Raw genomic sequence first — 27,539 nt, 5'->3', positions numbered from 1 at the left:
ATCCGTCCATGGAGATAATAACTCAGCCCTGAGCAACCTGAAGTCCTTCACTCTGTTTTGGACTGGAGGTTGGTCCAGATAACTGCCAAGGTCACTTTTGGCTGAAGTTATGCTATAACTGTAGGTCTCTGGAGTATGCCATCATCCCTGCTGGTCGGCTACCCTGAGAGGATTCATTAGCTGCACCCATCGTACATCACAGTGATTGAAATTGCATGACCATCATCTTTGGGTTTCTGAGCAGCTTCCAGGCGAGAGGGCAGAAGGAACTCACCAACATGTTCAGCAACTCACAGGACAGAAGGGGTGGTGAGGTTTAAGAGGAGAAAACCCATCTGGCTGTTGCTCACTATGAAGTTATAATACTTGGTTTTAATGTGTTTCAGGAAAATTATTTATTATCAACAGAGGAACAATGGAAGCAAGTTAATTTACATACCGCTTGTAAATGTTTTGTTAAATGAATTGTACATTTATAGCAATATCAGAAACCTTTAACATTTTCTTCACAGAAGTGTCGTTAGTAAGGAATTTTCTTTTCTTGAGAAGTTTCACTGGAACTTTTTATTCTGTCAGTTTAATCAGTTGCTCAGCAAAACGAAATAGGGAACAGCTTTACAGTGATCATTACAGAGGTTGCTGTTGGCAGTACAACGTTTTCCTTTAGGTACAATAAATATAACACTTCCTGTCCTTGCAAGTCTAATATAAAGAAATGGTCCTTCAACCATCATTTTAATGCCTGCTTAAGGGGGGGGGGGGGGGGGGGGGGGGGGAGAAAAGCCTGTTATCTCCCTGTTGCTGCCTTTAGGATGCATATTAATTATGCTATCTCCAGCTATAGACTTGCCCACCAGCCGGTGTGCTGCCCATAAGGGGGCACCCTTGATTGCAGCCTGAGGGACACCAAGTCCATCACACTGATGAGCTGCTTCCAGGGAGTTAACAGAAGAAGGTGTGGTACTTGCATAAAGCTGGAAAGACAGACATTTGACAATGGTATTGGTACCCACTTCGGTGCTGCTGTGGCATCCAAGCACAGCATCCATCATGTAGCCATTTCTTTTTAAATGTAAAAAAAGCATGGCTATGTTGCACATTTGCTTCTGAAGAAGGGGTAGAAAGAACCACGTGTTTTAAACCTATATCCACTTTTCTGCAAAGTCAAAAGGTTTAACTGAATTCTAAGTTTGCCCAACATGGGATAGCAAGTGATAGCAACAAAGAACGGCTTTGGGCTTTTGCATACTTCCTTGCCCAAATCTGGATCCCTACTGGTGTAACACTGGCTGTGTCTGGACAGAGTAGATGCTGCTCATCAGCCACCATGACACAAGGTCTCAATCCACATATCATCCATGGTAGGTGTCAACCAGAATATGCTGCTGCTGCCTTCCAGCCCATACGCACAGTGGTTCTCCCCTCAGGGACCAGAGCATGGAAGGGGAAGGGAGACAGTGCATGTCTGTCTCTATAACTTTGTTTCAGGGTTAAGTTGGGGTACACTCAGTGCATACACAGATCTAGAGGCCAGGAGGTGCTGTTGAGTCCTGAAATGTAGGCCCAGAAAGCTCCAGGTCAGAGGAAAACTAACATCCAAGTTAATTTGAGTCAAGCACAGATGAAGATCAAGATTCTTACTACATGGGCATGATCTCTAACACAGAAGCTCACTCAGCTTTGGTTATGAAGGAGGCTGATTTATAACTCCAAGACAATCCCCTCCTTCCTTAGGGGCTCAAAGACACTTTTATTACCCCTAGAAGGAAGATATATACCAGCTACATTTCTCACTTTATAGGGAAGGAAGCTGAAATGGGTTTAAGCCCTCTTCTGTGTTTGCATTTACCTTGGGCTAGCAGATTACGTGGGGCTCAGATCCATGGTTATGAAATGCCTGCTCAAAGTTTATAAGCAGTATGTATTTGTGGCTATATTAATGTTCAGGACCAAGTTACTAGAAAAAGAAAAGAAAAAAAAGACAACTGTCTGCCCATTACTTTACTACACATTTCCTTTTTCAGGATAATAGCTCTAATTACAAAGACCAAGTATTGTCACCTGGTTTGTTACCTTCTACCTTCGTGCATAACAACACTAACCTATTTCCTCATAAAGTATCTCTCAGTACATAGGCTTACTGTCCCCTTTAGGTATAACAAATCAATCTAGACTTTTTTTTTTTCTTTTTTTAATAGCACGCAAATTTTCTTTTCTGTTTGCAACTCTGGAAATGCATGGGAAGCACCATGGCTCTGAATCAATGCAAATGGAGATGGTTCCTGTTCTTATTGCAACCTTGCTTGTTGCCCAAATCCTGCTTGTTCAGTGGAAGCAAAGACACTGTCGATGGTGCAATGTGAATAGCTTGTCAGAAAGACAGCAGGTTTGGAGCTGTAGTGGTTAAGACATCATCTTTCTCAACTAACAGTTGGGAGTCATGACATACTCCTAAGTGTTTACACCTAGACGACCGAGCCTCTGTGGAAAACAGCAAGCCATGGCTTTTGATCAGGTGAAGAATAGCTTTTATGTAGGAAGAAGAAGCAACTTGTATTTTATTTTCTGTGTATGCATACTGATACTATAGTCAGTTTTTAGCAGGTGAAGGCTTTTAAGGAAAAGGCTTTGAGTTTTCAAACAACTGTCTAATAATGGACTAGGTAGGAGAACAAAGTCACTACCCTTATCCAGCTAAAGTAACACCACAGAGGGTTTACTGAATGAATCCAAGACCTCTATTCATCAAGTTACTCATGCACAAGCCTAATTAGTGAGAAAGCTTGTCTTGTGGTTAAGGTGATAAAACTGGGGCTTATGGTGCTTCAGCTCACTTCCTTTCCCCTACCACAGACTTTTCTGAAAACCTGAGAAAACTAGAGTGACATGATTTCCACCCCTGACCTCCCTATTCAATAGGTAAAAAAAAAAAAAAAAAGTTAGGCATCTCAGAAAGGGACAGCTCTTAAAAAGCAATGTGAGTTTTAAGTGAGTGTTAAACAGATAATGGGGATTACACAGATGTTTCGGACAGGCAGAATTTTAAGCACACAAGCAGCTGCTTAGTTTTCCCATCTTCATCAGCTGTTGAGTGCCCTAAGCCATTCGTAGATTGAAATCCAGTTTTTGGTAAGTGAACTTCTTAATAGTAGTAGCATCAATAACTGTCACAATCAATACTTTATGTTTTGACAATTGCTCTTCAGACTCTAAAGCATCATACCTCCTGATGTGACAGGTCTGTTAAACGCTAAAGAACAAAACCTTGATACAATTTACAGAAACTGTTTTAGTATGGGATATAAAACCAGCCTTATCTATGACAGCTTTACTGTTAGTGGAGTTTCACAGTGGCATAAAATTGCAATACAGAGGTTGTGAAACAGGCTCTTCAGCTATACTTTACAGCTTTAGGAGCAGTGATGAGATGTTTCTCATGGCAGCATATATACAGGTGAAGTGTCTAATGAAATCATAGGTAGCACAGCTCCCTGAGGATTTTAGATTCATGTCACTAATTCTCTACCTTTAGAAACACACAATCCTGACCTTGAGCACACACAATACCTGAGCACGTATAGCATAATCATATACAATATTGCTTTACCATTATGTTCTCTTTAACTTCTCTTCTAGACCAGTTCTGCTGTATGATTCAATAATTTTATGCTCATGTCAGCATCTCAGTTCAGGCTTTTCAAGTATTTTTTCTATTAGTTTTTGTCTTATTGATTTCAACAGACCTTTAGACTAAAGAACACAATACTGAAGTGACTAAGTCACTCACACTGTCCATGTCTTTGTTTTCCATTGAAAATATTTTGCATGAGACTGGTATTGAATCAGTGCTGATACACACCTGAATTCTAAGTATGCATGCAATGATAAGCAGCTTGGAAAGTCCCTATCTGACTGGGAAAACCTGTGGGAATCTAAAAAGCTTGCACTCTGTTGCTTTGGTGTTATCCTCCTTAGCAGTACTTAAAGCTGACACGTACTACGTAGGCCTAACCTCTGTCAAAAATGCCAGTCGCCTACACCTCTTACAGTCTTGTTACTTGTTTAGCTTAGTCTTCAGCAACTGAAGCTTCATTCCCAACTATTTGTTTACGGTAGCCAGTCACACCTACATAGCCAATATGGAAAAAAAGTACTTTTAAATGCATTTAGTCTAATTTAGGGAGGCTCCAGTACAACTACAGCCATTGCAACACTTTAGTAAGACTGTGATTATTTTTTTTTTGAGTTTTGCAGTGCATTTCAAAACAAAACAAAAAAAAAACCCCAAGACCATCTGCACTAGAAACACGTTGGGGCCTCAATTTTCAGTGCATAGCTGCGTGGCAGCAGCAAGACCTCCTTCTCCAGTAAAAGAGGAACAGAAACAGAGCCTCTTTCAGTAAAAATAGTAGCACCAGAAGCTGACATTTGCACTGAGAATGAGAAACTCACTTTGCACTTTTTGGCTGTTCCGCTTCATGCTCTCTTTAGTTGGGAGAGGAATGTTTTCTCACACCTACCACCTATCTGTGTATGAAGTTACTTTACGATAGTGAATGCTACTTACAGTGTATCTCTGCCAGTAGATGGATATTGCATTTATTCCATGTTAGGTAACAAGAGTGTTTGTCAAAGCAACTTCCAAGTTTGTGTATTAATTGCTTTAATGTTTCATATCCAGATAGTTTTATACAGTTTTTGAACATATTGTTGATCTCATTGCATTAGCTTGCTTTCTTTAAAAGTATGTCATGCAGCAAAGTTAAAGTTAGAAATTTCTGTCAGCATAGTAACTGCCAAAATCTGATCCACTGTGCTTTAAAGGGTAACAAATAGGACAAACGTTGATACAAAGTAGAATGATTAATGAGATCCTTACCCAAGACATATGAAAAATAACTAGTACACATTGTTATATTAGCTAAAGAAACCTTCTGATTTAGGAGCAAAAACTGTAGATAGTCACATTTAGGATTTAAACTACTTCGTTAATGCATACAGGAAATTGTCCATTTAACATAAAAATAAACAACAAGATCTACTGCTTCCCTAAGTACAGGCAGGTCTAGACTTCTGCATTACAGTTCTTCCAGGTGGCAGTTATTATGCTTGTGTTCACGTGCATATCATTTTTGTTTGATTTGGTAGGAAACATTTAAATAAGTCAAAATTTGAAAAAAAAAGCCACATGCTCACTAAAAAGAAAAGAGCCCTCTACTTTTGCTTGCTTATGCATTTCTCTTCCTTGCTGTCCAGCTTTTGACCTTTTGGTTTATGCCTGTGTAGTTCACATACAGGTAGGTTATGCGCAGCAGTATCTAATACTGAAGAAAAGAAACCAAACACTTTCCCTGCCTGTAACAACACGCTTGCATCTTTAGGAGCAAAAGAGAAGAGAAATTGGATGAAGAGGTAGAACACATTATTTTCAATGGGAGGCTCCAGTTCTTTGCTCAAAAACTGCTTTTTTTTTTTTCTTTCTCCTATTTTCTGTCCCAAGAAATCAAAGAAACAAGTAGCCAGCCCTCCATTACATATCATGGCTTGGAAGGCAGCATCAGGCAAACCTTTCTGTCTGATTCTTCGAGGTCATGGTGGGTGTTTGCACATATACATCCCTGCTTTGGATGCTTACGCAATTCTTAGACATAGTAAGAGCTCAGAGGGAATTGCACAGTCCTGTTAGTAGAAATAAAACAAAGGATTGCAGTCATTGACTCCCACCCCCCCCCCCCCTTCAAAGTGCTTTGCAAACATGTAAGGAAGAAAAGTTTGGTTTCTTTTTGAAAGAAAAAGGAAATGAAGGTCCAAGGGAGCATAAAATCAGCCCTAAATGGAAAGGGCATTCATTAGCTTGCTCAAAAAGAAAAAAAAGAGAAAAAAAAAAGTAAAAAAGCAGCTACTACTTACTAGATGCAAGAGAAACAGCAACAGCATGTATCTTCCAAAAGAGCCTTATCCAGGCTTATCAAGAATGTAAAATATCTCCTGGGGGAGGGGAAAAAAAAAAAAAAAAAAAAAGCCGGGCATACTAGGAAAGCTCCTATTTCAAAGAGGCCAGAGCAAAAAAGTTGCAGCAAAGCAACCAAGGCTCAGCTGTAGATAATTTTGGCAAGAGGGAAGAGATTACCCTTCACCAGATGGCTACGTATAGAGTAACAGGGGTGTTATCCTAGCACGAGGGGGCGGGGATAAGGAGTAGGTTTTTTCTAGTAAGTCTTAGCCTGAAATAAAATGTAGGCTACTGACAACTGTGGGTGGTTATTTTTCTAGATCGTTGCTGACAGTTTGGGGTTAACTCCCATATGATGAGGAAGCAGATTAAAGAAAATGATAATTTTTCAGTTACTTTTGAGAATTTTATTATTGTTATTTGAAATTTAAAAAAATAAATGTGGAGCCTGTGTTCTGCCAGTTCACATTGTAAAAATCTGATTTTTCAATAGGCTTGTATCTGTCTTCAGATAATGCTCTCAATTCTCCATTTCACTCACAAACTTTGCACTCCTCTAACCCAGTAAGATGTGCTTGCAACTGTAGTATGTGCTCTGGGATGCAAGGTGGCAACAAAGAATCCCAGTCAGAGAATTAACATCCTTGAAAAACCATTCCTGCCTTGTCCTAGCCTATCTTATTCATTTTTCTCAACATAAAGGCAGCAGTCTAGCATATCAAATGGAGAAGGAAGGGAAAAGCTTATTAGTGCTTTGACTCTGTATTTTCCCAAAGGAAATTCTCACCATCAGCTGATTCCTATATATACTATCCTGGTACTCAGCTGATTCCTATAATGCAATTTGCTTGCTGTCAGAAGCTGTCTATTGATGAAAGTTAAAGAAATATTATATATGTGGACAAAATTTTTCTCCTCTTGCATAACAGAAGTCTTAAAATATCTGAGATAAAAAGGCAGATTTGTCATGGTCTCCGAACAATCTCAAAAACAAAAGCTTTACATCTAGTCCCATAGGTGGTTGCCCATTTTACTGATTGTGTACCTTGTACTATGTGACAGTCATGTAATGAGAACTTACTTTGGAATACAGTTGAAAAATGAAGCAGCATAGTTATGACAGCATTTATTTCTATACCTAAGTAATGAGGCAAATCTTGAAAATAAGGTTGGTTGATTTACTTAATAGAGAAATCCCTGCCAGTTTCCAATGTACTATCAAAGTATAAGCACATTATTTAAACCTTAAAAAAACCCCAAACAGCTGATTTATTATTTCTTCCATGCATATGTTTTTGAGTATTTGAATATGTCCACATCAAAAGGAACTAGATTTTTAAAGAGTCAGTTAGCTTGCATTGCCAAGTTAACAAGTTCTGGTAAGGTCAGTCCCTCACAATAAATCTAATTATTACAGTTATTTTCTTTATGTATGCAGTTTTCACCATATGCTATAAGATGGAAAGGATAGCGGAATAATGCTCTTCTGCTGAAATTGCTGGTGATAGGCATTCTTACTCGCTCGGAGTAGTGGGAGCATTGTGAGGGAAGCAGAGGACAGATGGACATTTTTCACTCGGTGCTTGTATGACCTATTTAATCTGCATAATTAGACAATGGGAAAGTTGTCTATGATGCTGATGCTGACTTCACTTCTAGGTCTTTTTGAGCTCATTTAAAGTACGGTAATGAGAAAAACATTTTACCTTTGGGCAGCAATCTGATTTGTCAGGAAATTCCTCTTGCTATGATGGGTGGATGAGGAAAATTTGGAATAATATGATCCAGATGTTAAAGCTCCCATTTAGCAGCAATACAGATGTATTATTTTATGGAATTGTCCAGATGGTGACCTTTCAGTATTAATAATAAATCAATACTGGGAGTTTCATCTGCATAACTTGATTCCTATCTTTTTCCTCATTTAAATGACAAAACACTAATACATTTCATGTAGAGGCTAATAGTATTAAAATTCACAACCTGGAAGACATAAAAATCAATAAGAAAATTTGAAACAATTACTGCAAACAATATATACCAATTGATCTGATAACAGCATCCCCAGAGCAAAGGTTGTGATACTGTTTTTTTATTTAATTAGCATTTTATTTTACAGCTAACATGATAACAAAGTTCTGTTACAGGTTTGTATTAGAAAGTAACTACTTTACCAAAGATGCATGCCTGTTCAGTTTGGGCTTTGTCACTTCAGACTTTACTTTCAGTCTACTGAAAAAAAAGCAATGCACAGCACGTAAGTGCATTGGAGGAGGATCATGTCTGACTAGCAAGGCAGGCAGGCAACAAGGAGCCTTTGGTGGCTTCTGGTGAAGGCCAGGAGACCTCAGGCTCCATGTTCAGGGATGTGTGTGGACCACTGACCTGCAGCATGCCAGAAGGGTTGTGCAGCATGGAAGGAGCTGTCATTTTTATGGTCACAAGCAGCCGACTTGTAAAGGTCACAAGCAGGTCCTGTAAATTTCAGGTGGTGAAATGCATCAGTGATGTGATCTAATGATGCTGTGTGGTAATGATTTTACAGGAGTTTCTATCTGTTAATATATTTAAACCTACATTGTGAAATACCGGTTTGCTCAATAGTTATATGCTTTCTGGGGTTTCGGGCAGTCTTTTCTAAGTTTTTTTTTTCTTAGAAGAATCATAATCCAGTCCTGCTTCAACTGAAATCTGTGGCAAAACTGTGTTAGGTTTTACGGGGAGAAACACACATTCCTTCAGAATTCTACTTCTTGGATCAAGGAAGGAGATTCTTCTTCCATAGAAATAGCTTTTTACTCTAGATGGATTGTGCTTTTTGTTTGCTTTTAAAAAAATCCCCCTGCCCCAAATCAAACAAAAATTTGAAAATCATCTCCCCTTAGATTTATTTTTCTTTATTTTTAGTAACCTGTCATGGTTTAACCCTGGTGGTAATTAAATGCCATGCAGCCACTCATCACTCCCTTCTCACCCAGAGGGATGGAGAGGAGAATCAGGATGGAATGTGAAACTCAAGGGTTGAGATACGAACAATTCAATAATTGAAATAAAATAAAAATGAAAGAGCAACAATAATAACAACAATAACAGTTATAATGAAAAGGAGGGAGAGAGGGAGAGGAATGAAATCCAAAGGGAAGGGAGGAAAGAAAAACAAGTGATGCACAACACAACTGCCTGCTGACCGATGCCCAGCCAGTCCCCAAGCAATGGTCAGCTCACCCTGACCGATGCTCCCCAGTTTATACACAAAGTGTGACATCCCATGGCATGCAATATCCCTTTGGCTAGTTTGGGTCAGCTGCCCTGGCTGTGTCCCCTCCCAGTTCCCCGTGCCCCTCCAGCCCTCTCGCTGGCAGGGACTGAGAAACTGAAAAGTCCTGGACTCAGTATAACCCTCACCCAGCAACAAACAAACCCATCCGTGTGCTGTCAGCAGTGTTCTCACACCAAATCTAAAACACTGCACCAGCTAATAAGAAGAAAATTAACTCTATCCCAGATGAAACCAGGACATAACCTTTCTGTAAAAATGCAGGAGCTAACTCTACAAACATGTATTAAAGTCAGTCCTGCTTTATCTTTGTCATCATTAGGCTTCCACAATTCCAAATCCACAGTTCATTGATGTAATCACGGAGAGAACTGACGTTACAGGGCTTTTGACTCTTCAGTGGGTTTCACATATTTGTTTGTTGGAAAAGAAGTAGAATATTTCATCACTGTGGGCAATTCAAGCAAATATACATACTAAGTTTGAAATAATTTCATTTAGAAAAAAAGGTTCAAAAGTTCAAGCCACAGCATTTTGTTGTGCTGTAGGAAGAGTTTTCAAGAAAAACTTTTGGTGCTGTGTTTGTGTAACTGAGTGGCATCCCAAACTAACGCAGCCAAATGTGCCTTTCTAAAAGTTTGTAAAAGCACTTCTAAGGCTTAAAGGCCAAACTGCCTCCACCAGTTTCAGAAAGCTGCTCCCAAAGATTTAGTCCTGCAGTCACCATATACAATTTGAGCTAGAAAACAAACCTTAATGTTTTTTTCAGTAACATTAATTCTATGAATAGGCAGTTTAGTTTTTTGAGGATTGGATGTGGGAGTCTGATGAATTGTATCTCAGTGTTATAACCATTTACTACACTGGGATTATTAATTATTTACAGGGTGCAAGGCAGACTAACATTGTACTCTAGGGTCAAAGGCTCTCCTGTGTCAGATGCTGCACAAGTCACATTTTTTTTGTACGAGTTTTACAGTTTGGCGATCTGTTAATCAAACCTAACCATGCAAAATGGAGCCATAGGATGTCGTTACTTGGAAATTTCTGTCTCAGTTTGGCCAAGTTGGTCACACTGCTGCAGATGTGGGTCGTTCCTCTTTATTTCACTGTCAGACCTTACTGGTGGAGATCCTGTCCATGTGGGGAGTGCTCTCAGTTATTGCCATTCAAATCACTTTCAGAGCAACCCACAAACCTCCCTTGGGAAGAACACCACAGTATGTCCTTTTTTGTTGGTTTTGCCTTTTTTGGTTTGCTGTTTTGTTGGGTTTTTTTTGTATTGTTTCTTATAGGAAACCTGTAGAAGGAGAAAAGCAAATAAGAATTTCCTGGAACAAATCTTCACAGATTACAAAGAGTGTGATTAACAGTTACATTTGAAGTAATCTTCCAACTGCAATGTGAGTAAGTTCCTCTAAACCACTGTTTATCAAACATGGCATGCAAATGAAAAATAATTAAACAAGAGTTAAAATTAAATTCATTCCATCAGTTCCATCTTTGTTTTTCATTTTGCAGACCCTTACCATCAGCAGTCATTCCAGGTGTGACTGAGCCTGAAGAGCTCAATTTGGTATATATACCAAATAGTTTGAATTTATTCCTTAGAGCTCCCTCAGCTTCCATAAAGAGAGGTCTGTAATTCTTCCTTCTCCAGCCTTCTGAAACTCTGCCTCTCCACCCTAGACTCACAAAGACAGCTATTAATGGGTCAGAGGTTGCTTCTGCTAGGTTTCAAGTATTTTAGATAAATTTCATTGGTGGTATACTGAATTGACTGTATCTGACTTACCTTAGTTGTATTTTACCTGTTCTTGGCCTGCTCTGGCCTATGTCTCTCTCCCTTCTTCACAATTCCCAACTGTTAGTTTTAATTATGTTAGGCATCTGTTTACAATTAGCATTTCTTGTGAAGACTGAAGCAAACCGAAAAGGTTTGGGTTTTTTTCCTGTACTTTTTCCTGTATTATAAATCAAATTCACCTTTAAGTAAGGGAGAAATACAGAAGTGTAAAACTTCCATTTAATTTATACAAATACTTCAGTAGAAGCTACATATGTGGCATTTTGTACCACTCTGCAAAATATGCAAGGTCTTAAGCAATCTCTTTTCTCTTTTCTGCAGGTTGGTCTACAAATGGCTTCTCCTGATCTATAAACTGAGTTATGTGATTGGAATTGTGGGTTATCTAGCCATAATATTTACCCTGTTTGGATTTAACATGTTCTTAAGGTGGGTATCTTCAGGTAAAACTGGGATTGGCAACTGTTACGATTCTCTATTTGATAGATTTTAATTTGTTTGTAGTGAGATTGCTCTAGGCTGGCCTCTTCACCACCCACCTCAACACGTGAAATCTCTTTTATGTTGCATAGCTGTAGGTTCTCTTACTTCTTTATTTTCATTACTGCAAAGTTGGTGTGAAGTTTGATATTTAGTCATTTTGCAACTTAGTTTGTGGTGTGAAGAGAGGAGGGGAAACCCCTTAAACTTCATACAGCCACTGTCTTCTCTTGTTTAATCCCCTAATTTAACTGCTGAGTTAACCTGCAGTCCTTCATTTATGTACCTGAAGGATATGAGACATAAAAAGGCTTGACATGAAGGGTAAAAATAGATAAGCACATTCATATCAAAACCACATTATAATAATCTCTGATAATTACCATTTCCCGCTCTACCAGGCTATAAAGTTGCTAGGATTTTCTCTTTTTATTTTGACTGTTGCCAAAGGCAATACTGTATGTCCAGATGATTCTTGACCTAACCTCTTAATCCAGCTAGAATTTTTGCATGGGTAGAATTTGCATTTTCTTTATGCTTTTCCAAGCTTTCTCTCTGACTGGTATTCCAGTCAGAACTACTGTGCTGGATTCTGTGAGGCATCATCTGACCAGAAATTCCAGGGATTCCTCAAGATTGTGTAGATCAACTACATAATGCATCTGCTCCCTTAAGTGTCTGATTTATTGCCCGTATATTGCATAGTTGATTAACCAAGAAGTACATAACTCTGATGGAAAGTTCTTGGCAGAAACTTAACAGTTTTGTATTACCAATAATGTGAAGATTTATTCTGTTCAGGTATTTTATTTAACCAGCTGAACTCCCTCACCAGTGTATTTTAAAGATATAACTGTGATATTTGTTGAATCTATTTTAAAGGTTCTTACTTTGTGCCCTGTGGCAGCAGAAACGACAAGTCCTTTTTAATGCTGAGAAGCTCTGGTATTACGAGTATTTGGTAGCCAGGTTTAAGTCTCCCAAGACCTGTAACACATACAGTCTCAGAGATATGACAGCAGATATTAACATTTTTGCAGACTATTTTGGGTTGGGGGCGTTTTGGGGTAGGGGGTTAAATACTACTTGCTCCAATTTAGCGAAGATTTTATTACAAGGAATTTGTATTCAGGAGGACAGTGGGCTTTTAGCTACATTACTTAACATTTCTTTGACTGGTCTCTTACACCTTATTGAGATTTGGCTGATCTTGTTGCTTCTGCAAAACAATGAAATGTATCTAATTGTTCTCTATAATAATAAGACTCTAAGCAAAGTCCCTTTCTAGAAGAAACTGTCAGCTTGGCCTTGCTGTAACAAAGCTGAGTAGCTGTGGCACCAAAAGCAGTTCATAGCCTGCTTTCAACATATCTTGCTGTCAAGTATGAAGGTGTCTGCTGCTGCAAAAGAAAATGAAACTAAACCTGAAGTTTGAAGGAAGCAGGAGCTCACTGAAGTAAAAAACTCATTGCTATTTTATTCTGGCATTTTGGTCAAGAACAGACTCGCCCAAGTGCTCTTGTGATTTTTATGACAGAATCGAGTCTGTTGATTCCATTGATTTTGCTGTGACACAGCTTTTTAACAGACTGTACTTTAGAGTGATGGGAAGACACTTTGCAGGGATCTGTTCTGACTACATGGCTTCCACCATTGGTGTCAGTGCTGGGCATCGTCATCCTGAATACTGCTTGTAAGGACTGGAAGTGAGCTCGTGAAGCTCTTGTGCCCCTGAGTTCATGAGAATAAAGTCTACTGGATACTCTTGCAGTAAAGTAACCTTGCTTTTCCTTGAAGAGACCTGTTTTTGTGCCATGGACAATCTGTTGAACTCCCTTGTTCAATGTTATGGTTAGAAGAATAGTCTTACTGAAGTAGCAGCCAGTGACATATGCCAGGGCCTGATCTGGGGTTTCTAACAGGCAGGTCCCTATGTACAAAAGGCTACGTAATTTTCCTAATTGCCATAGGAAGACAAGCTTTTTACTTCCCCCAAAAGCCTCTTCTTGCCCTTTCCTTTTTATAGCTCTTATCTTCCCTTTCCAGATAAAGTGATCATCTCAGCACAATTCTCTTATATCCCAGTTACTTAAAGTCAAGCAGAGGGTTACTAAAGTTCTTGCATCAGCAATAAGATTTTAATTATTTCTTGTTAACTGTGCATCCCGGCACTAGTAAACTAAGACCACTGCAGCCATTTTCATGCTGTCCTTATCTTTGACAGCACTTAAAATGTGTTTATGCATCCTTGACTATAAGCAAATATTTTGTTGTTCTTTGACGTTTTTTTCCCTGTAAACTTGATCTTGACAGTTTTATACCACCAGTGGCATACCAAAAAGAGATTTGTCCAATGACATCTGCACAGTCCGCAGGCAGAAAATTTTTGTGGATATAAAAGAAGAAGGGATCATTGAAAATACCTACCAGCTGTCCTGTAATCATGTGTATTCTTTCCATGTAATTATGGAATTGTTGTTTTCTCCTGTTTCGTGCCGCATTAAAAAAAAAAGAAAAAGCAACGGCAATAAATATCAAGAAAAAAAGGAACCAAAACCACATTCAGAAACAACAGCACATAAGTAAAAATAGGACCGTGAAATACATTTCAGTTCTATGACATAAGCTGAGGCCGCACAGCTTTTTGACAAACTGATGCAAGAGTGGCCATAACCCTACAGTTTCAGGCCTAAGTGCACCTTCCAGGCACGTTGTGCACAGCCTAGGTGGCTGTGCCTGGCGCTGTGCTAGCCAGGATACTGCCCCATTGCTCAGGTCTGCTAATGCAAGCTCCCACATACAGCAGAGGATTTCCTCCAGCTGTGCCTGAGGCTGTGTTTGCTGGGTAGTTTCAAGGCAGATGTGGAGCCATTCTCAAACGGTGGCACTAAGATACTCTACAGTCTGACAGAAGAGCCAATGCCTCATAGTTTGGGGTACCAAACAGCTCAGTATTTTGCATTCCAGAAACTAAAATGAAAGGTGTCACGTACGTCCTGGAACAATGTTACTGATCACCCCCTTCTGTAGTTCATAAAAGTATCCTTGCTTCTTGTAAGCTGGAAAATATGAATACCAATGTGGATGTTCAGGACATTGGACTCAACTTTTAAAATAAATCTCAATATTCAAAATGTTTTAAGTCACTTGAAACTGCTCGGTTATAAGAAAAGGCATTATCCATAATCAGCCATTAAAATTACCTGTTGCTGGTTTGACCAAGTTTGCAGATGTAAGCACTGGGCCTTGTTTATATTTGAAAGATTCCTGAACAGTACACCTTAGACTGGGTTTCATGAAGTTTCATCCATCTGTGGTTGGTGCATTGTTGGCAAGAACCAGACTTGCCCATACTGCCCTGAGAAAGATGACGTGGAGAGGATGTTAAGTAACCCATACCCTCTCCCTAACAAGTATGCTTTTGATTTGGCTTTTCTAAACCATAGCCTGATTACTTACTAATTCTTGTTTTGATCTGCAGTGGAGGGATGAGATGGCTACATTAAATAAATTGAAACCCAATTATTATTAAGGAACATTTATATTTAGGAAATATGATAGTTCTGTTTGGCTTTATCTTATCTAAGACCCCAAGCAAGCTAGGAAAAGAGAAGTGCATATGTATTTTCCTTCTTGATTTGATGACATCCTGAAATCATTTTTATAATGAGAGGAACATTTTAAAGAATGTAAATCACAGTTTTAGAAACACGATGCAGTCAATTTTGCTCTTTAATGAAATAACAAAACTGATATAATCCACTTTCAGAGCAAGTGCTGGTTTTTCCCCTTTCTATCGGTGGTTAGTAAACAAAATTTTTACTTTAGCAAATGAAATAAAAGATCTGCTGCTGCACCTGTAGAAACCTATTTGAGTCTAAGCCAAGTTTGGCTTACTTTTTTGAAGCTTATTTTAACCATTTGGGGGAGGATATTTAATTTGAACCTTATCCCTATAAAAAGGAAGTGAATTAGAGAAGTTGAAAAGGCATTTCATAATTTTAACTCAATACTCTTTCTTTGAGCCTGGCTAAGAAAAACACCAAGATTTACCTATTGTTGCATTTTCTCTGCAGTTTCCTTAACAACAGATTAGGTGGGAACACACACATTTTGTGTGGACGTCTTTTCGCCCGGCTCTGTTATCTGGTGGTTTGGCAATCAGTTGTTACAGGTATTGTCCAAGGCATTAATTACCAAGTCTAGAATAGGACTCAGATTACTGGTGTGAATGCAAAACATTGGATATTTACTTGTCTACAAAAATATATATCCTGTACTTAATTTTAAAAGACTAGAGAAAATAGCAGTTGGTTGAACTCTGGTTCTGCTATACACACTTTTACAGGATAGTGCCTCTTCAACTGTACAGTAGGCTATTAAAGTGGTTTTTTACTTTCTCAAAGTAAGAATTAAAAGAAATTGCTGCCTTTAATGGGAAGCCTGTGCTAGGAAAAAAAACCAAAAACAACAACCCAAGCTTATTTCTGAGAATGACTAGACTCTAAAAAAAAAAAGGAAAATAAGTATTTTAAGATTGTTTCGTTATTAAATATACTGGTAGCAGCTTCTAGTTGAAATTCTGACTACAGAAAATTGTGCAGGAGACAAGGAGGAATTTAAGTCAAATAATGGCTTTGTATACAGCAAATTCTGAAGAATGGCACCCCAATAGTTTGTTCGTTTGGTTAAACTAAGGTAATACAAGATTACTGTTAGGTTTTTTCTCTCACCTCTTTGAAGAGCTGTTGTATCGTAACTCGTGCATTTTCAAATGGCCATTTACAAAAAGCTCTAACTATGGTAATGTTTATGGTGTGCTTGGTAGAAAATAATCCTGTAGTAAGTTCTTTTTGACTTACTGTCACTGTGCTCAAAAGGCCCACCTTCCAATAACCAGCTCCTCAAACACAGGGGGATGAAGTTACAATCTCTAACCACCAATTGTGTATGTTGCTATTGGTTTAAAAAAACAAAACAAAACAAAACCCAGATCAAAAGAGATACATAAGTCTTGCTGCTTAGTGGTGGAATATTTGACGTCCATACCACCCCGGCCACACTGTGAGGAACTGAAATGCAGCATGTTTATGCAAGAACAGGTAGTTCTGCTTAGGAATCAGAGAAGCTGGTCTAAAAAGGTAATTAGCCTAGCTGAAGTAGCTTTTGAACTCAAATGAAATATGGTCAGTATTTTAAGAACCTCTGTTATTAGAAATCAGAAATACAGGTCAGCTTAATTTATGCTTTAATATATATGTGAGAATAAAGCAGAGGTTGCATGAAGCCAGCTACCAATGAAGGTAAGGTTTAAATGATAAAAATAGGAAACGATGCAATTTTAAAAGCATTAAGTAAATGAAAGAAAGAGCAAATTTAAGTACATGGGTGAAGGTGGCTTTGCTTGGATGAAGTAGCAAAGTTAATAATTCTTATAATGTGTTATGTCTGCGTTCATATATGCAAAAATGCACATAAATAAATCGTTCATCGGTGTTACACTGTCAGAGTTGCCTAATTGTTTGTCCTCAGCTTTTTCAATGGCTAACAAAGGACAGGGAGACTTCTGCTATCACTGACACATTGGCTGTGCGGAGAAGAATTTCCTAAAAGCAGTAACACAACAGGAAGCTAGATGTGAGTTAAGACTCAATTACAACTCAATTACAAATATTGAGGTGTTTGAACAGAGATTTTGTACATGTTAGATGCCCAAGACCAAAACACAACAATAAAAACAATAACTTGGACATAATCTCATCAGAGATGCAGCCAAATGCTGTAGGCATTTCCATGTGAAGGCGCCTAAGGACTGCTTCTGTACATGTCTGCTGCTTCTGTACATGCTTCTGAAATGTTCTACCCTGTGCATAAGTCCTGAACCGATCCAGAAGTTAGTGGTCCCTCTGGCCTACCACATTCAAGCTCTTAGGGTTCATCTGAAATTTTCTGCAAGGCAGGAATCACCCAAGATAACCTTTCTTTTTAAGTCATCTCTGGAGGAAGAGCCTGGTGCCAATGTCTCCCGTTTATTCCACTTTTTCAGCAATCAGAGGCCTTGTCCTGGTAATCTTGAGAAAACATGGCCCCAGCTGATAGCAAACACAATGTCTGAGGTGGGATGCTCTCTACTCCCTCTGGTTTTGTGGACTGCATTTACAGAGAGAGCAAAGAGGTAGGAAACATCCTTTTTTGTGCCTGTGCTAAGACTGTTGATCGGAGAGAGGAATATGGTGTAGAATTCAAAGACTACATATATAGTCGTGTTTCTCACGTTCTAGCTGAGAATAGCTTAAACTCCATTTGAGCAAGTCAGAATAGTATTTGGGCACCACTCTGAAGCATCTATTCCCACACAGAGTACACTGAAACTAGACAGACATCAACCTCCCTAGATCTTTCAACAAGAAAATTGTTTTGCCGTAGAACATCTATGGAACAACAGCCAGAATTGCAATGTGAAAGTGCATTTTTACATTAAGCCTTGCAGCCACAATCCTCAGGAGATCTGAACATTTAACTGACAGTGATTGAGAAATACTGCTGAGAATCAGTCCTTAGATCCACTAACTAGGAGAGCTAGGACAAAAACCCTTGCTGCGTAAACTGACTTTTATTGCATTTGATTAGAAGTGGTTTATCCAAAGAATGCAGAAAACCCCTTGGCTAAGGCAGGCTCTCTCCTAAAGCTTTTGCAAGGATAAAGACGGATAAACTACATAGCTGTATAGATAAAGATGGATAAACTACATAGCTGTATATCTAAACAACTTTTCACCATTTAATATTTAAATAAAACAGCTTTTGCTAACACTGCTGATTAATGTGTGTAGACAATTGTGGTTTAACCCCGGAAAGCAGCCCAGCACCGCAGAGCCACTCACTCACTGGGCTGAGATTAAGACAGTTCAACAGGTAAAGCAAGAGCCACAGGCAAGTAAAGCAAAACAAGGAATTCAGGGATTCATTCACTGCTTCCTGCCAGCAGGCAGGTGTTCGGCTGTTTCCATGAGAGCAGGGCTCTATCATGCCTAACAGTTACCTGGGAAGACAAACACCATAACTGCAAACATTCTCCTTTCCTCTTTCTTTCACACAGCTTTTGTTGCCGAGCATGATGTTATATGGTATAGGACATCCCTTTGGTCAGCTGGGATCAGCTCTTCCAGCTGTGTCTCCTTCCAAATTATCATACGTCTTCAGCCTACTCGCTGGCAGGACAGCAAGAGAAACACACAAGGCCTTGATGCTGTGTAAGCACTGTTCAGAAATAACTAAAATATCCCCCTGTTATCAACACTGGTCACAAATCCAAACCACAGCACCACAGGAGAAACTAAGAAGAAACTTAATTCCAACCCAAACCAATACAACAATTCATGACCCAAAGAGAATAATCACAGAGCAAATAATAGAATTTACAGTAGCTCAGCTTTCTATTCTAGAGATACAGGTAGGTGATGGGACAAACAGGTAAGAGAAACAAATCCAGAGAACATTTGATACATACTCATTCTTTAATATCCCTTTCTAGGATTTCAGAGCTATTTTCAGATTAAACCAAAACATCTCCTGCCGATCTTCTTCAAGAGGCCATTCTAGGTAGGTCTTTGTGTTCATGATCTTGCGCAGCTTGCAGAACCTCCTGGGAATTGCTTTGCTCTGGATGGGCTCCAGGAGGACGAGAATCGCCGCATCGTTGTTCTCGTCAAAGAGGCGGAAGTGCGAGAAGTCCAGCTCGTATTTGCACCACTCGCTCTGCACAAAGTGCTCGGACAGCACAAAGAGTGTCTTGTGGCTCTTCTCGATGGAGTCAATGATGTTGTCCACAATCCACTTCCCAGGCACAAAGTCCCGCTTATGAAGGCAGAGCCGGAACGGGGGGCAGGCCTGCTCCAGCTCCCGCACCATGATGTTTTCCACCCAGTCGGAGTCATTCTCGCTGTAGGAGACAAAAGCGTCGTAGCAGATGTCCTTTGGCGGGGCTCGCTTGGGCTTCCGCTTGGCTTGGAGCCATGCCCAGGTCATTCGCAGGTACCAGACCGCGTGGTACTTGTAGCCCGCAGCCACGAGCACGAGGATGACCAGGAAGACCACGGCGCAGATCAACGACACCACGAGGGACCTGTGGCACTCCATCAGGGAGAGGTGCACAGCTCCAACCTGTGCCCCTCTCACGGCCAGCGGAGAGTCACAGATGTACTCATCTGGCCACCCCACCAGCACCTGGGCTATCTCGGCCTGGTGGTGGATGAAGGAGAGGAATTCACAGGAACAGATGAAGCTGTTGTCGCTGGCATCCAGCAGCTCCATTTTCTTGAAGGACACAAACTCTTCCTTGGACAAACCGTTGAGCTTGTTTCCTCTGACTGACATAACCACTAAGTTCGGAATGGATATGGCACCAGGCAAGGTCTTCAGCTGGTTTTTGGTGAGGTACAGCTCTTTGAGAAAAGGCAGTTGCAGTTCAAACCCCCTCAGGTTGTTAGCGCTAACGTCCAGAACTTCCAGCGTTGGGGGAATGCAAGCGGTGACCTCAGATATTTGAGTGCTGGAGAGATTCAAATATTTCAGGTTTTCTGGCCATTCACATACGTCTGGCATCTCACCAAAATTATTTTGACTAATGTCTAAGAGAATTAGGTTTCTTAGATGAGACAAACTTTTACTTGTGATTTCTAAGTCACTGAGTGAATTCTGACTTAGATTTAAAGTTTGCAATGAGGGCCAACCACCCTTACAGGCTGAATGCTCCAAACTCGGGTCTCCAAGCAAATTTGCACTAAGGTCAAGATACTGTAATGACAGAAGATGTTTTGAAAGCTGGCACGGTACCAAAAACACCTTAGTATTTTCAACTGTTAGTTTCGTAACAAGAGATAATAGACCTTCCACAGTATGGAGATCTGTAAACAAATAAAATTCTTCTATAGATAATTTCTCTATTGTCAGAACTCTTAAAGTCTGTGACTGGTTTGCTAGAATTTGTGCTTCCCATCGTCCAGTACCCAAGAGTCTGCAGTCTATAATCTCTAACTCCACTAATTTTGGCATGTCTGCTAAAATGCTGACAATATCAGGCACAGTAGCATCTGTTAATAAGGTCTGTTTAAAAGAAATTTTCTTTGCAAAAGAAGATGACATGACTTTCAACAGGTGAATTTCAGCAGGTATACTAAATGCTATTTTTCTCACTTCTAACCAAGTGACAGAGTGGAGAAGGTCCGTGACAATTGCTGAGAATACATTAATACTTCTTGTGTTTATGATCATGTGATTTATCTTCTTAAACGATTTCAAACTTCCCGGCTCGTACTGACTGAGGTTGCCACCATCAATCCACAGTTTGTCAAGAAGTGCAATGCCCTCAAAGTTCCCTTGCCTTATTGTGGAGAACCAGGGGTTGCCCAGGCGGAGAGAGCTCAGGTTTCTCAGGCTAGAGAAGGGGGAGCTTTCCCCCAGGTCTCTGTAGGAATTCCCTTGAAGGTGGAGGTGCTGGAGCGAAAAAAGCTGCCCAAACCACGCAGGGTACAAGTAAGCCAAGCTGTTATTTGACAAGTCCAAGAGCTCCAGTTTCCCGAGGGAGCGGAACGAGTCCACATCTATGGAGCTGATGTTGTTGGACTGCAGCAGCAGGGCTCTCAGGTTCACAGCCTGCTGCAGGTCCTGGGACTGGATGCGCTTTATCCTGTTGTGGGCCAGGTTTAACACTGCGATTTTGCCCGTGAGCCCTGGGGGAATGAAGTCCAAGCCCCTGGCAGAGCAGTTGCAAACCTCAGTGGCACCGCATGAAGGACAAGCCTGCTTCAGCACTTGCTCTTCAGAGAGGTTTGCAGCGAAGATTATGTAGATAGCCCACACTTGCCAAATGCGTGTCATCATTATTTTGCCTAAAATATGAGATACATTCAGAGCAAATGTAAGATGAGTAGTTAGTTTTGAAGAAGGTACATTTTGGATATATCAAAAACATAACCTTTACTGTTCTGTACTGTTGACGGCACTATAAATATATTTGTATTTAACACTGTTCAGAGATGAAACAGATTAGTATACAAGTATTCCAGAATAATTTGTTAAAAGCTACATAGATTGAATTTACTCTTTTTTTTTCCCTGTGGTTTCAGATTTTGAAATGAGGACTATCAAATCACAGTATCACAGAACGGTCAGGGTTGGAAGGGCCCTCTGGAGATCACCTGGTCCATCCCCCTGCTAAAACAGGTTCACCCAGAGCAGGTCGCACAGAATTGCTTCTAGGCGGTTTTTGAATATTTCCAGAGAAGGAGACGCCACAGCCTCCCTGGGCAGCCTGTCCCAGCGCTCTGTCACCCCCAAGGTAAAGACGTTTTCCCTCATGCGCAGACGGAACTGCCTGTGCTGCAGTTTGTGCCCGTTGCCCCTTGTCCTGTCGCTGGGCACCTCTGAAAAGAGCCTGGCCCCGTCCTCTGGACACTCGCCCTTAAGGTATGTGTAGACAGGGATGAGACCCCTCTCAGCCTTCTCCAGGCTGAGCAGGCCCAGCTCCCTCAGCCCTTCCCCGTAAGGGGGATGCCCCGGTCCCCTCATCGCCCTCGCAGCCTCCGCTGGGTCCTCTCCAGCAGTTCCCTGTCTCTCTTGACCTGGGGAGCCCAGAGCTGGACCCAGTACTCCAGGTGTGGCCTCACCAGGGCAGAGGGGAGGATAAATCAGTTAAAAGTTGCACAAATCTTTTTCGGATTCAGTTAAACATCTGAATAATCACAACACTATTACTAAATCTGATTCTTCACCTGATTATTAAATAGTCCCTATACACCACTCCTCCCACGCCCCAGCCCTGCATTAGGTCTTTTTCTTCTGGATCTGTGAATATTATTCTTTTTTTACTACAGAGTCTCCTATATGTGTTTCAAATCCTGGTTACATCAAGAAGAGTCAGCGTCTCATGGGAGATAAGGACATTCACATTTAATACTCATTTCAATCATATCTCAGTTCTGACAACAGGGAGAAGAGGGCTTATATGTTTCAGTCCCTTTCCTCATTTTATCTGCCTTTGGCTATTTTGTTTGTAAATGTGCTAGCAGCAGGGAAATAAATATTTGCCTGGATGTCTGTGTAGGCCATCATTATCATGTTGCCATCAGTCTGATACTGGCTAATGAAGCTAAAAGGAGGGAAAACTGACCATTGTAACCTACTGACTCTTGGCTCCTCCTTTTTACTGCCACACTCTTTTCCTCTGCCAGTTACTTTTTCTGCTTTGGGTCTCTGTGACAGAGATGGTTAGGCCAAGTCACAAGGAAGAGCAGAGGCTTTTGGAGCCTCCCGCAGATGAGATCAGCTTTTTCTAGCCCCACAGCCTGTTCCTCATCTTCTGGACTGAAATTATTCAAGAGAAGTCACACAGCTGTGGATCCTGTGTCACTTCTCTTTCTTCCCACAGTTGTGCCTTTTATAGTACTGATTTGATGTGGCTTTCTGTGTTGCAGAGCTCGCTGCAATATCCAGCCCATCCTTACTCCCAGCAAGGTGACTTTAGTTCATCTGCCCCTCTGAGGAGTTGGAAAAACAACTCTTGAAACCCGAGAGGGCTGTTTTCCCTTCAAAACCTGCATTACATATTGAATTATAACCCCCCTTTTTTTGTTGTTGTTTATACACTTTTAAAATATAACTTTCTCCAGTGTGTCACAAATCGCACACACACACCCCCAGTAGGTATTTTACCAAGGGTGAAAAGAGTGAACCAGTCCCAAGATGGCCAATGAACAGATTCCCAAAGATCATTGTGGGCTCTGTATCAGGTTAGTTGGGTTAGATTGGCTCACTAAGTACCACTAAGTTCTTTCTCCTTCAGTCATCCCATTAAGATTCTGTGCAGAAAAGCTACTGTACTTTGATTTCATACTCTTAATTAATTTTACAATAGCTCACCCACACAGACAAGTTCATAACAAAAAAGTCCTACCCTTCTAGTTGCATTATGTTTAGCCAAAATTGCTTAAAATTATTCAAAAGTGGCAGAATTACCTGAGATTGTTTGGGCATATAAGGAAATGAGGAAAAGTTGTGGATTATTTTTTCAATGATTCCATCTCTTCCCACCTGAAGGACTAGAAACACTTTGACATTTTGTGTTACTTTCCTTTAATCTCTTTCTCTGACATAGAGCTTTGGATCTTGAAGGACACAGTCCTCTCCCCTGTCTTTAGATGCCCACAACTTAGCTGTCACCCATCATGTCCTCCAAAGTCAATGGAGAGAAATAACAACTTTCAGGGGCATTTCACGTCATGTCTCTTGGACACCCACACTAAGATGTGATGACTCCAAGAGAAATGACCTCATTGACTTAAAATGGAGCACCACAGTTTAGATACCTAGATATATGTCCATGTGAATCCCACCCGAAGAACTGTGATCTGTAGTTACACTCACCTGCTGTCCAGCTGAGGCTTTTTTGTGGGGCTTTTTTGGCCTTGCGAGTCCGGATGGGTAACAGTGCTGCAGGCCACAGGAGCAAAGCTAGGAGAAAGATGAGTTTCACAAGCAACAAATTTAAGTGGTATTTTTTAAATTGCCATCCAAATGCTTAATGTTGGAAAAAGAAACAACCAGGCAACCTGGCCAATCAAAATCTAGCTATAGGTAGATTATTTACAGATGAAAAATTGGCAGCAAGAAAGGAACCAGGCAGGTACTGTGCAGGCAATACCAGCTGAGCCTAATGGCTCCCCACCTTACCAACCTGAAACCAACCAGGGAACGCAGGACTGAACCCCGTCTGGTGATATAGGATGCTTTTCTTTATTGTCACTTCCCTGAGCATCTTTCTCAAGTTTTTTTTTTGCTCATCTGTAACGTGAGCAGACACTCGGGGAAATCCCATTCCCAACCTCATGCATTTCCACCCATTCTCTTCCACTTCCCATTCCTGTCTAATAATTCAGCTTAAGATCCTGACTTACAAAGTTTTTTTCAGACCTCTCTACACCCACTCAGAAACACAGCCCCAGTCCAGAATATCATTGTTCTACCAAGGAATCACTTTTCCCTGTTGCACTGGGAAGAAAAAAAGCCACACACAAATTGAAATGCAGCTAAAAATACAGAAACTTGCACAGATGCCCTTATACCATAAGATGCTGTGACAAACTACACATTTAAAGTGTTTCTGGGTTATGGACAAAGGGTCTGAGCCATCAGACATGTTCAGACTATCTTCCTTGGCCCAGGCAAGTAGAAGTATTCGAGGAAATATGTGCATATTCTTAAATAAAACCACAAGTGCCAACCGAATGAGGTTCTAGAAATGCTAACAAATGTTAAAGGCTAATGTAACCACTAAAATAAAGCACACCAACAGTGTGCAAATTGATTCTAGGTTGGGGAGCGCTATCAAGCTAGATGAGCCCTGGTAAATCTGAGCAGTGCTACAGAGTCTGCAGTGGGAGGGTCACTGGTTGGTGAAGGCATCAACCCACAGGCAGACTGGGGAAAGTTGCTGCTTTGCACTTGGTTGTGTGTGTGTTACATATGTCCCAGTTATCACAGAATCAAAGAACGTTCAGGGTTGGAAGAGACATCTAGAGACCACCTGGTCCAACCCCCTGCTAAAGCAGGTTCACCCAGAGAAGGTCGCACAGAATTGCATCCAGGTGGGTTTTGAATGTCTCCAGAGAAGGAGATGCCACAGCCTCCCTGGGCAGCCTGTCCCAGGGCTCTGTCACCCTCAAGTGGAGACATTCTTCTTCATATTCAGATGGAACTTTTTGTGTTTCAGTTTGTGCCCATTGCCCCTTGTCCTGTCGCTGGGCACCTCTGAAAGGAGCCTGGCCCCGTCCTCTGGACACTCGCCCTTAAGGTATGTGTAGACAGGGATGAGACCCCTCTCAGCCTTCTCCAGGCTGAGCAGGCCCAGCTCCCTCAGCCCTTCCCCGTAAGGGGGATGCCCCGGTCCCCCCATCGCCCTCGCAGCCTCCGCTGGGCCCTCCCCAGCAGTTCCCTGTCTCTCTTGACCTGGGGAGCCCAGAACTGGACCCAGTACGCCAGGTGTGGCCTCACCAGGGGGCAGGTAGAGGGGCAGGACAACCTCCCTCGACCTGCTGGCCACGCTCCTCCTAATGCACCCCAGGATGCCACTGGCCCCTTGGCCAGAGTGTTGCCTTAATGGTATGCATGTGTATACACACACACGCACATCCATAGGCATGCCTCTTCTTATTTCCAACACAGAGGATGTGCAACAAGGCAGAGTTAGGTGAGGAGATAGCTGATCCCGCTGCCTTGAGACCATTTTTCAGTGAGCTCTTTCCTGGTTGAATTCCTCGAGCAAACAGAGCCCACCTTCATGTCCAGCCTTCCCTGGGCAGCAGGTATCAACACACAAGTGGGGCAACATATAAACAGGACAAAGAACATACAAGGCACCCTCCCATAAGGAAAATAGCAGAAACGGCACAGTCTGACCCAGCTTGTCTCTTTTTCATTTGATGCTTTCCTCTCTCCCATTTCCTGAAGGACATTGCTCCCATCAGCATGTCTTGGCTCTCCTGGTGAGCCTTCCTTTTGCTGCCTGCCGGCCATGCAGCCCTACCAGCTGCCTGTGATTGCACCTGCCTGTTCCACTTCTGCTGGAAGCCAGGAATCCCTCCCCACCCTGTACTCCTGCAGGAGCTGGCCCCTGCCCAGCAGCCCCAAGCACCCTGAACCCCCCACGCAGAGGAGGACTCCGTGGCAGAGATGAGATAGCCTCTTCCCAGTGCTCCCTCCTTGCTTCTTACTCTGGTGTTGCGGCTCCACTCTCTCTTCCCATGCCTAGAGCATTCACCAACCCGCAAACTCACCTCTGTACGGAAAAGACTCCCGTGGGTGCCAGCTCCAGCTCTGGTGCCTGCACAGTCGTGTTTCATCTCTTTTGCTGATTGTTCTCTAGCCAGCTTCCTCTCATGCTGCTGGTTCCTTCCCGCTTCGCCCCTCCGTCCTGGCAATGTAGCAGGGGGATTCCCGCCTGGGGGATCTGATTGGCATAAGAGAGCTGTAACGCTATCGGTTCTTTTAAATGTGCCAACCCGTAAAAGCCTGAGTCAGTGATGAGCGTAATGTGTGAAAGCCAAGGCTGCTACTGCCTCTCTCTCTGACCCTCCCTTTGGAATGACCAGCAAGACGTATTTCTCCCTTACCTCTTGTGGTCTCTTAATGTGTTTTATCAGTGCTCAGTGTTTGCTGTCAGATGGTTCGCTCCTCACTTACCTGGAGTTCAGCTTTGGTTAGCCCATGAGCTATTCTTCTCCAAGGGCGTGAGCAGAAAAATTCTTTTGTAGCAGGCTTTGGACTAACCCTACAGATACTGGTAGCACAGGAAAGTGGAACTGAAAGTGGTGTTTGCAGGCTACACCCACGGAAACTATCAGCTCGTGTGCATATTTACATATACACATACATACAGGAGTGTGTATATATACACATCTATAAGCATGTACAGAGGTATACATACATATGAGTGTGTACATATATACCAACATACAGACTTGTGTGTGTATAAGCAAATTTTCCCATTTTTCAAATACTCACTCAGCCCATATGCCAAAGCTTTGGTATTTCACCACGAAATAATTGCATGTCGGAAGGTGAATCAAGATTAATTTAGGTTCTCCTGTACTTAAGCTGCAGCCACACAAGCAAAGGGGAATATAGAATTGCCGAGTTAGAGAAACCCACACCTAACTTTATCCCCTCAGAGACAATTCCAGGTTGCCACAAGAACCTCTAAAACACAAGAAACCCACAACAGCTGTGACTCCAGGCACTCAGAGAGGGACCAGCTATCTTAAATTTAAACATCTGTATCTACCTGCTCATCTAGATTCCCTTTGTAATTGGTGAAGAGCAAGACATGTTCTAGGAGATACCTCATACTGAAGCAGAAAGATGAACTGCCTTTTATCAGTGCGATTTTCTTCACTGGTTATAAAGGAAGCTAAGCAGAGCCGCGAGGGGTGCACAGCCCAATAATTACTGCAATGTGCTGTGCAAAG

General features: G+C 41.5%; 1 protein-coding gene across 6 annotated transcripts; it reads right to left on the bottom strand.

The window, feature by feature from the left end:
- Positions 1–1,055: 1,055 nt before the first annotated feature.
- On the bottom strand, positions 1,056–27,006 carry LOC308063786 (toll-like receptor 2 type-2). 6 transcript variants are annotated; one of them, XR_013928079.1, is made up of 6 exons: positions 26,755–27,001; positions 26,349–26,521; positions 23,941–24,027; positions 19,028–21,407; positions 5,911–14,875; positions 1,056–1,550 (listed from the first exon to the last, which is right to left on the bottom strand). XR_013928079.1 is itself a non-coding variant. In XM_080387228.1 (6 exons), the coding sequence occupies exon 5, from the start codon at positions 21,397–21,399 to the stop codon at positions 19,048–19,050; it is 2,352 nt and encodes a 783-aa protein (XP_080243354.1). In that variant the 5' UTR covers positions 21,400–21,407; positions 23,533–23,615; positions 23,941–24,027; positions 26,349–26,521; positions 26,755–27,006; the 3' UTR covers positions 8,025–14,875; positions 19,028–19,047. The 6 variants fall into 6 exon arrangements, 3 of the variants coding, with proteins under 3 accessions (XP_080243354.1, XP_080243353.1, XP_080243352.1); XR_013928080.1 differs by lacking the exon at positions 1,056–1,550 and having other exon boundaries at positions 8,025–8,182; positions 8,339–14,875; XR_013928081.1 differs by lacking the exon at positions 1,056–1,550 and having other exon boundaries at positions 8,025–14,002; positions 14,721–14,875.
- Positions 27,007–27,539: the final 533 nt, after the last annotated feature.

Source organism: Falco punctatus, assembly GCF_963210335.1.
Source record: "Falco punctatus genome assembly, chromosome: 1".
Taxonomy (NCBI): Eukaryota; Metazoa; Chordata; class Aves; order Falconiformes; family Falconidae; genus Falco; species Falco punctatus.
This window is presented reverse-complemented; position numbering and strand designations above follow the sequence as displayed.

Bases quoted from the DNA above. Each gene is read 5' to 3' on its own strand.
- LOC308063786 (XM_080387228.1), bottom strand. From the start codon at position 21,399: ATGATGACACGCATTTGGCAAGTGTGGGCTATCTACATAATCTTCGCT.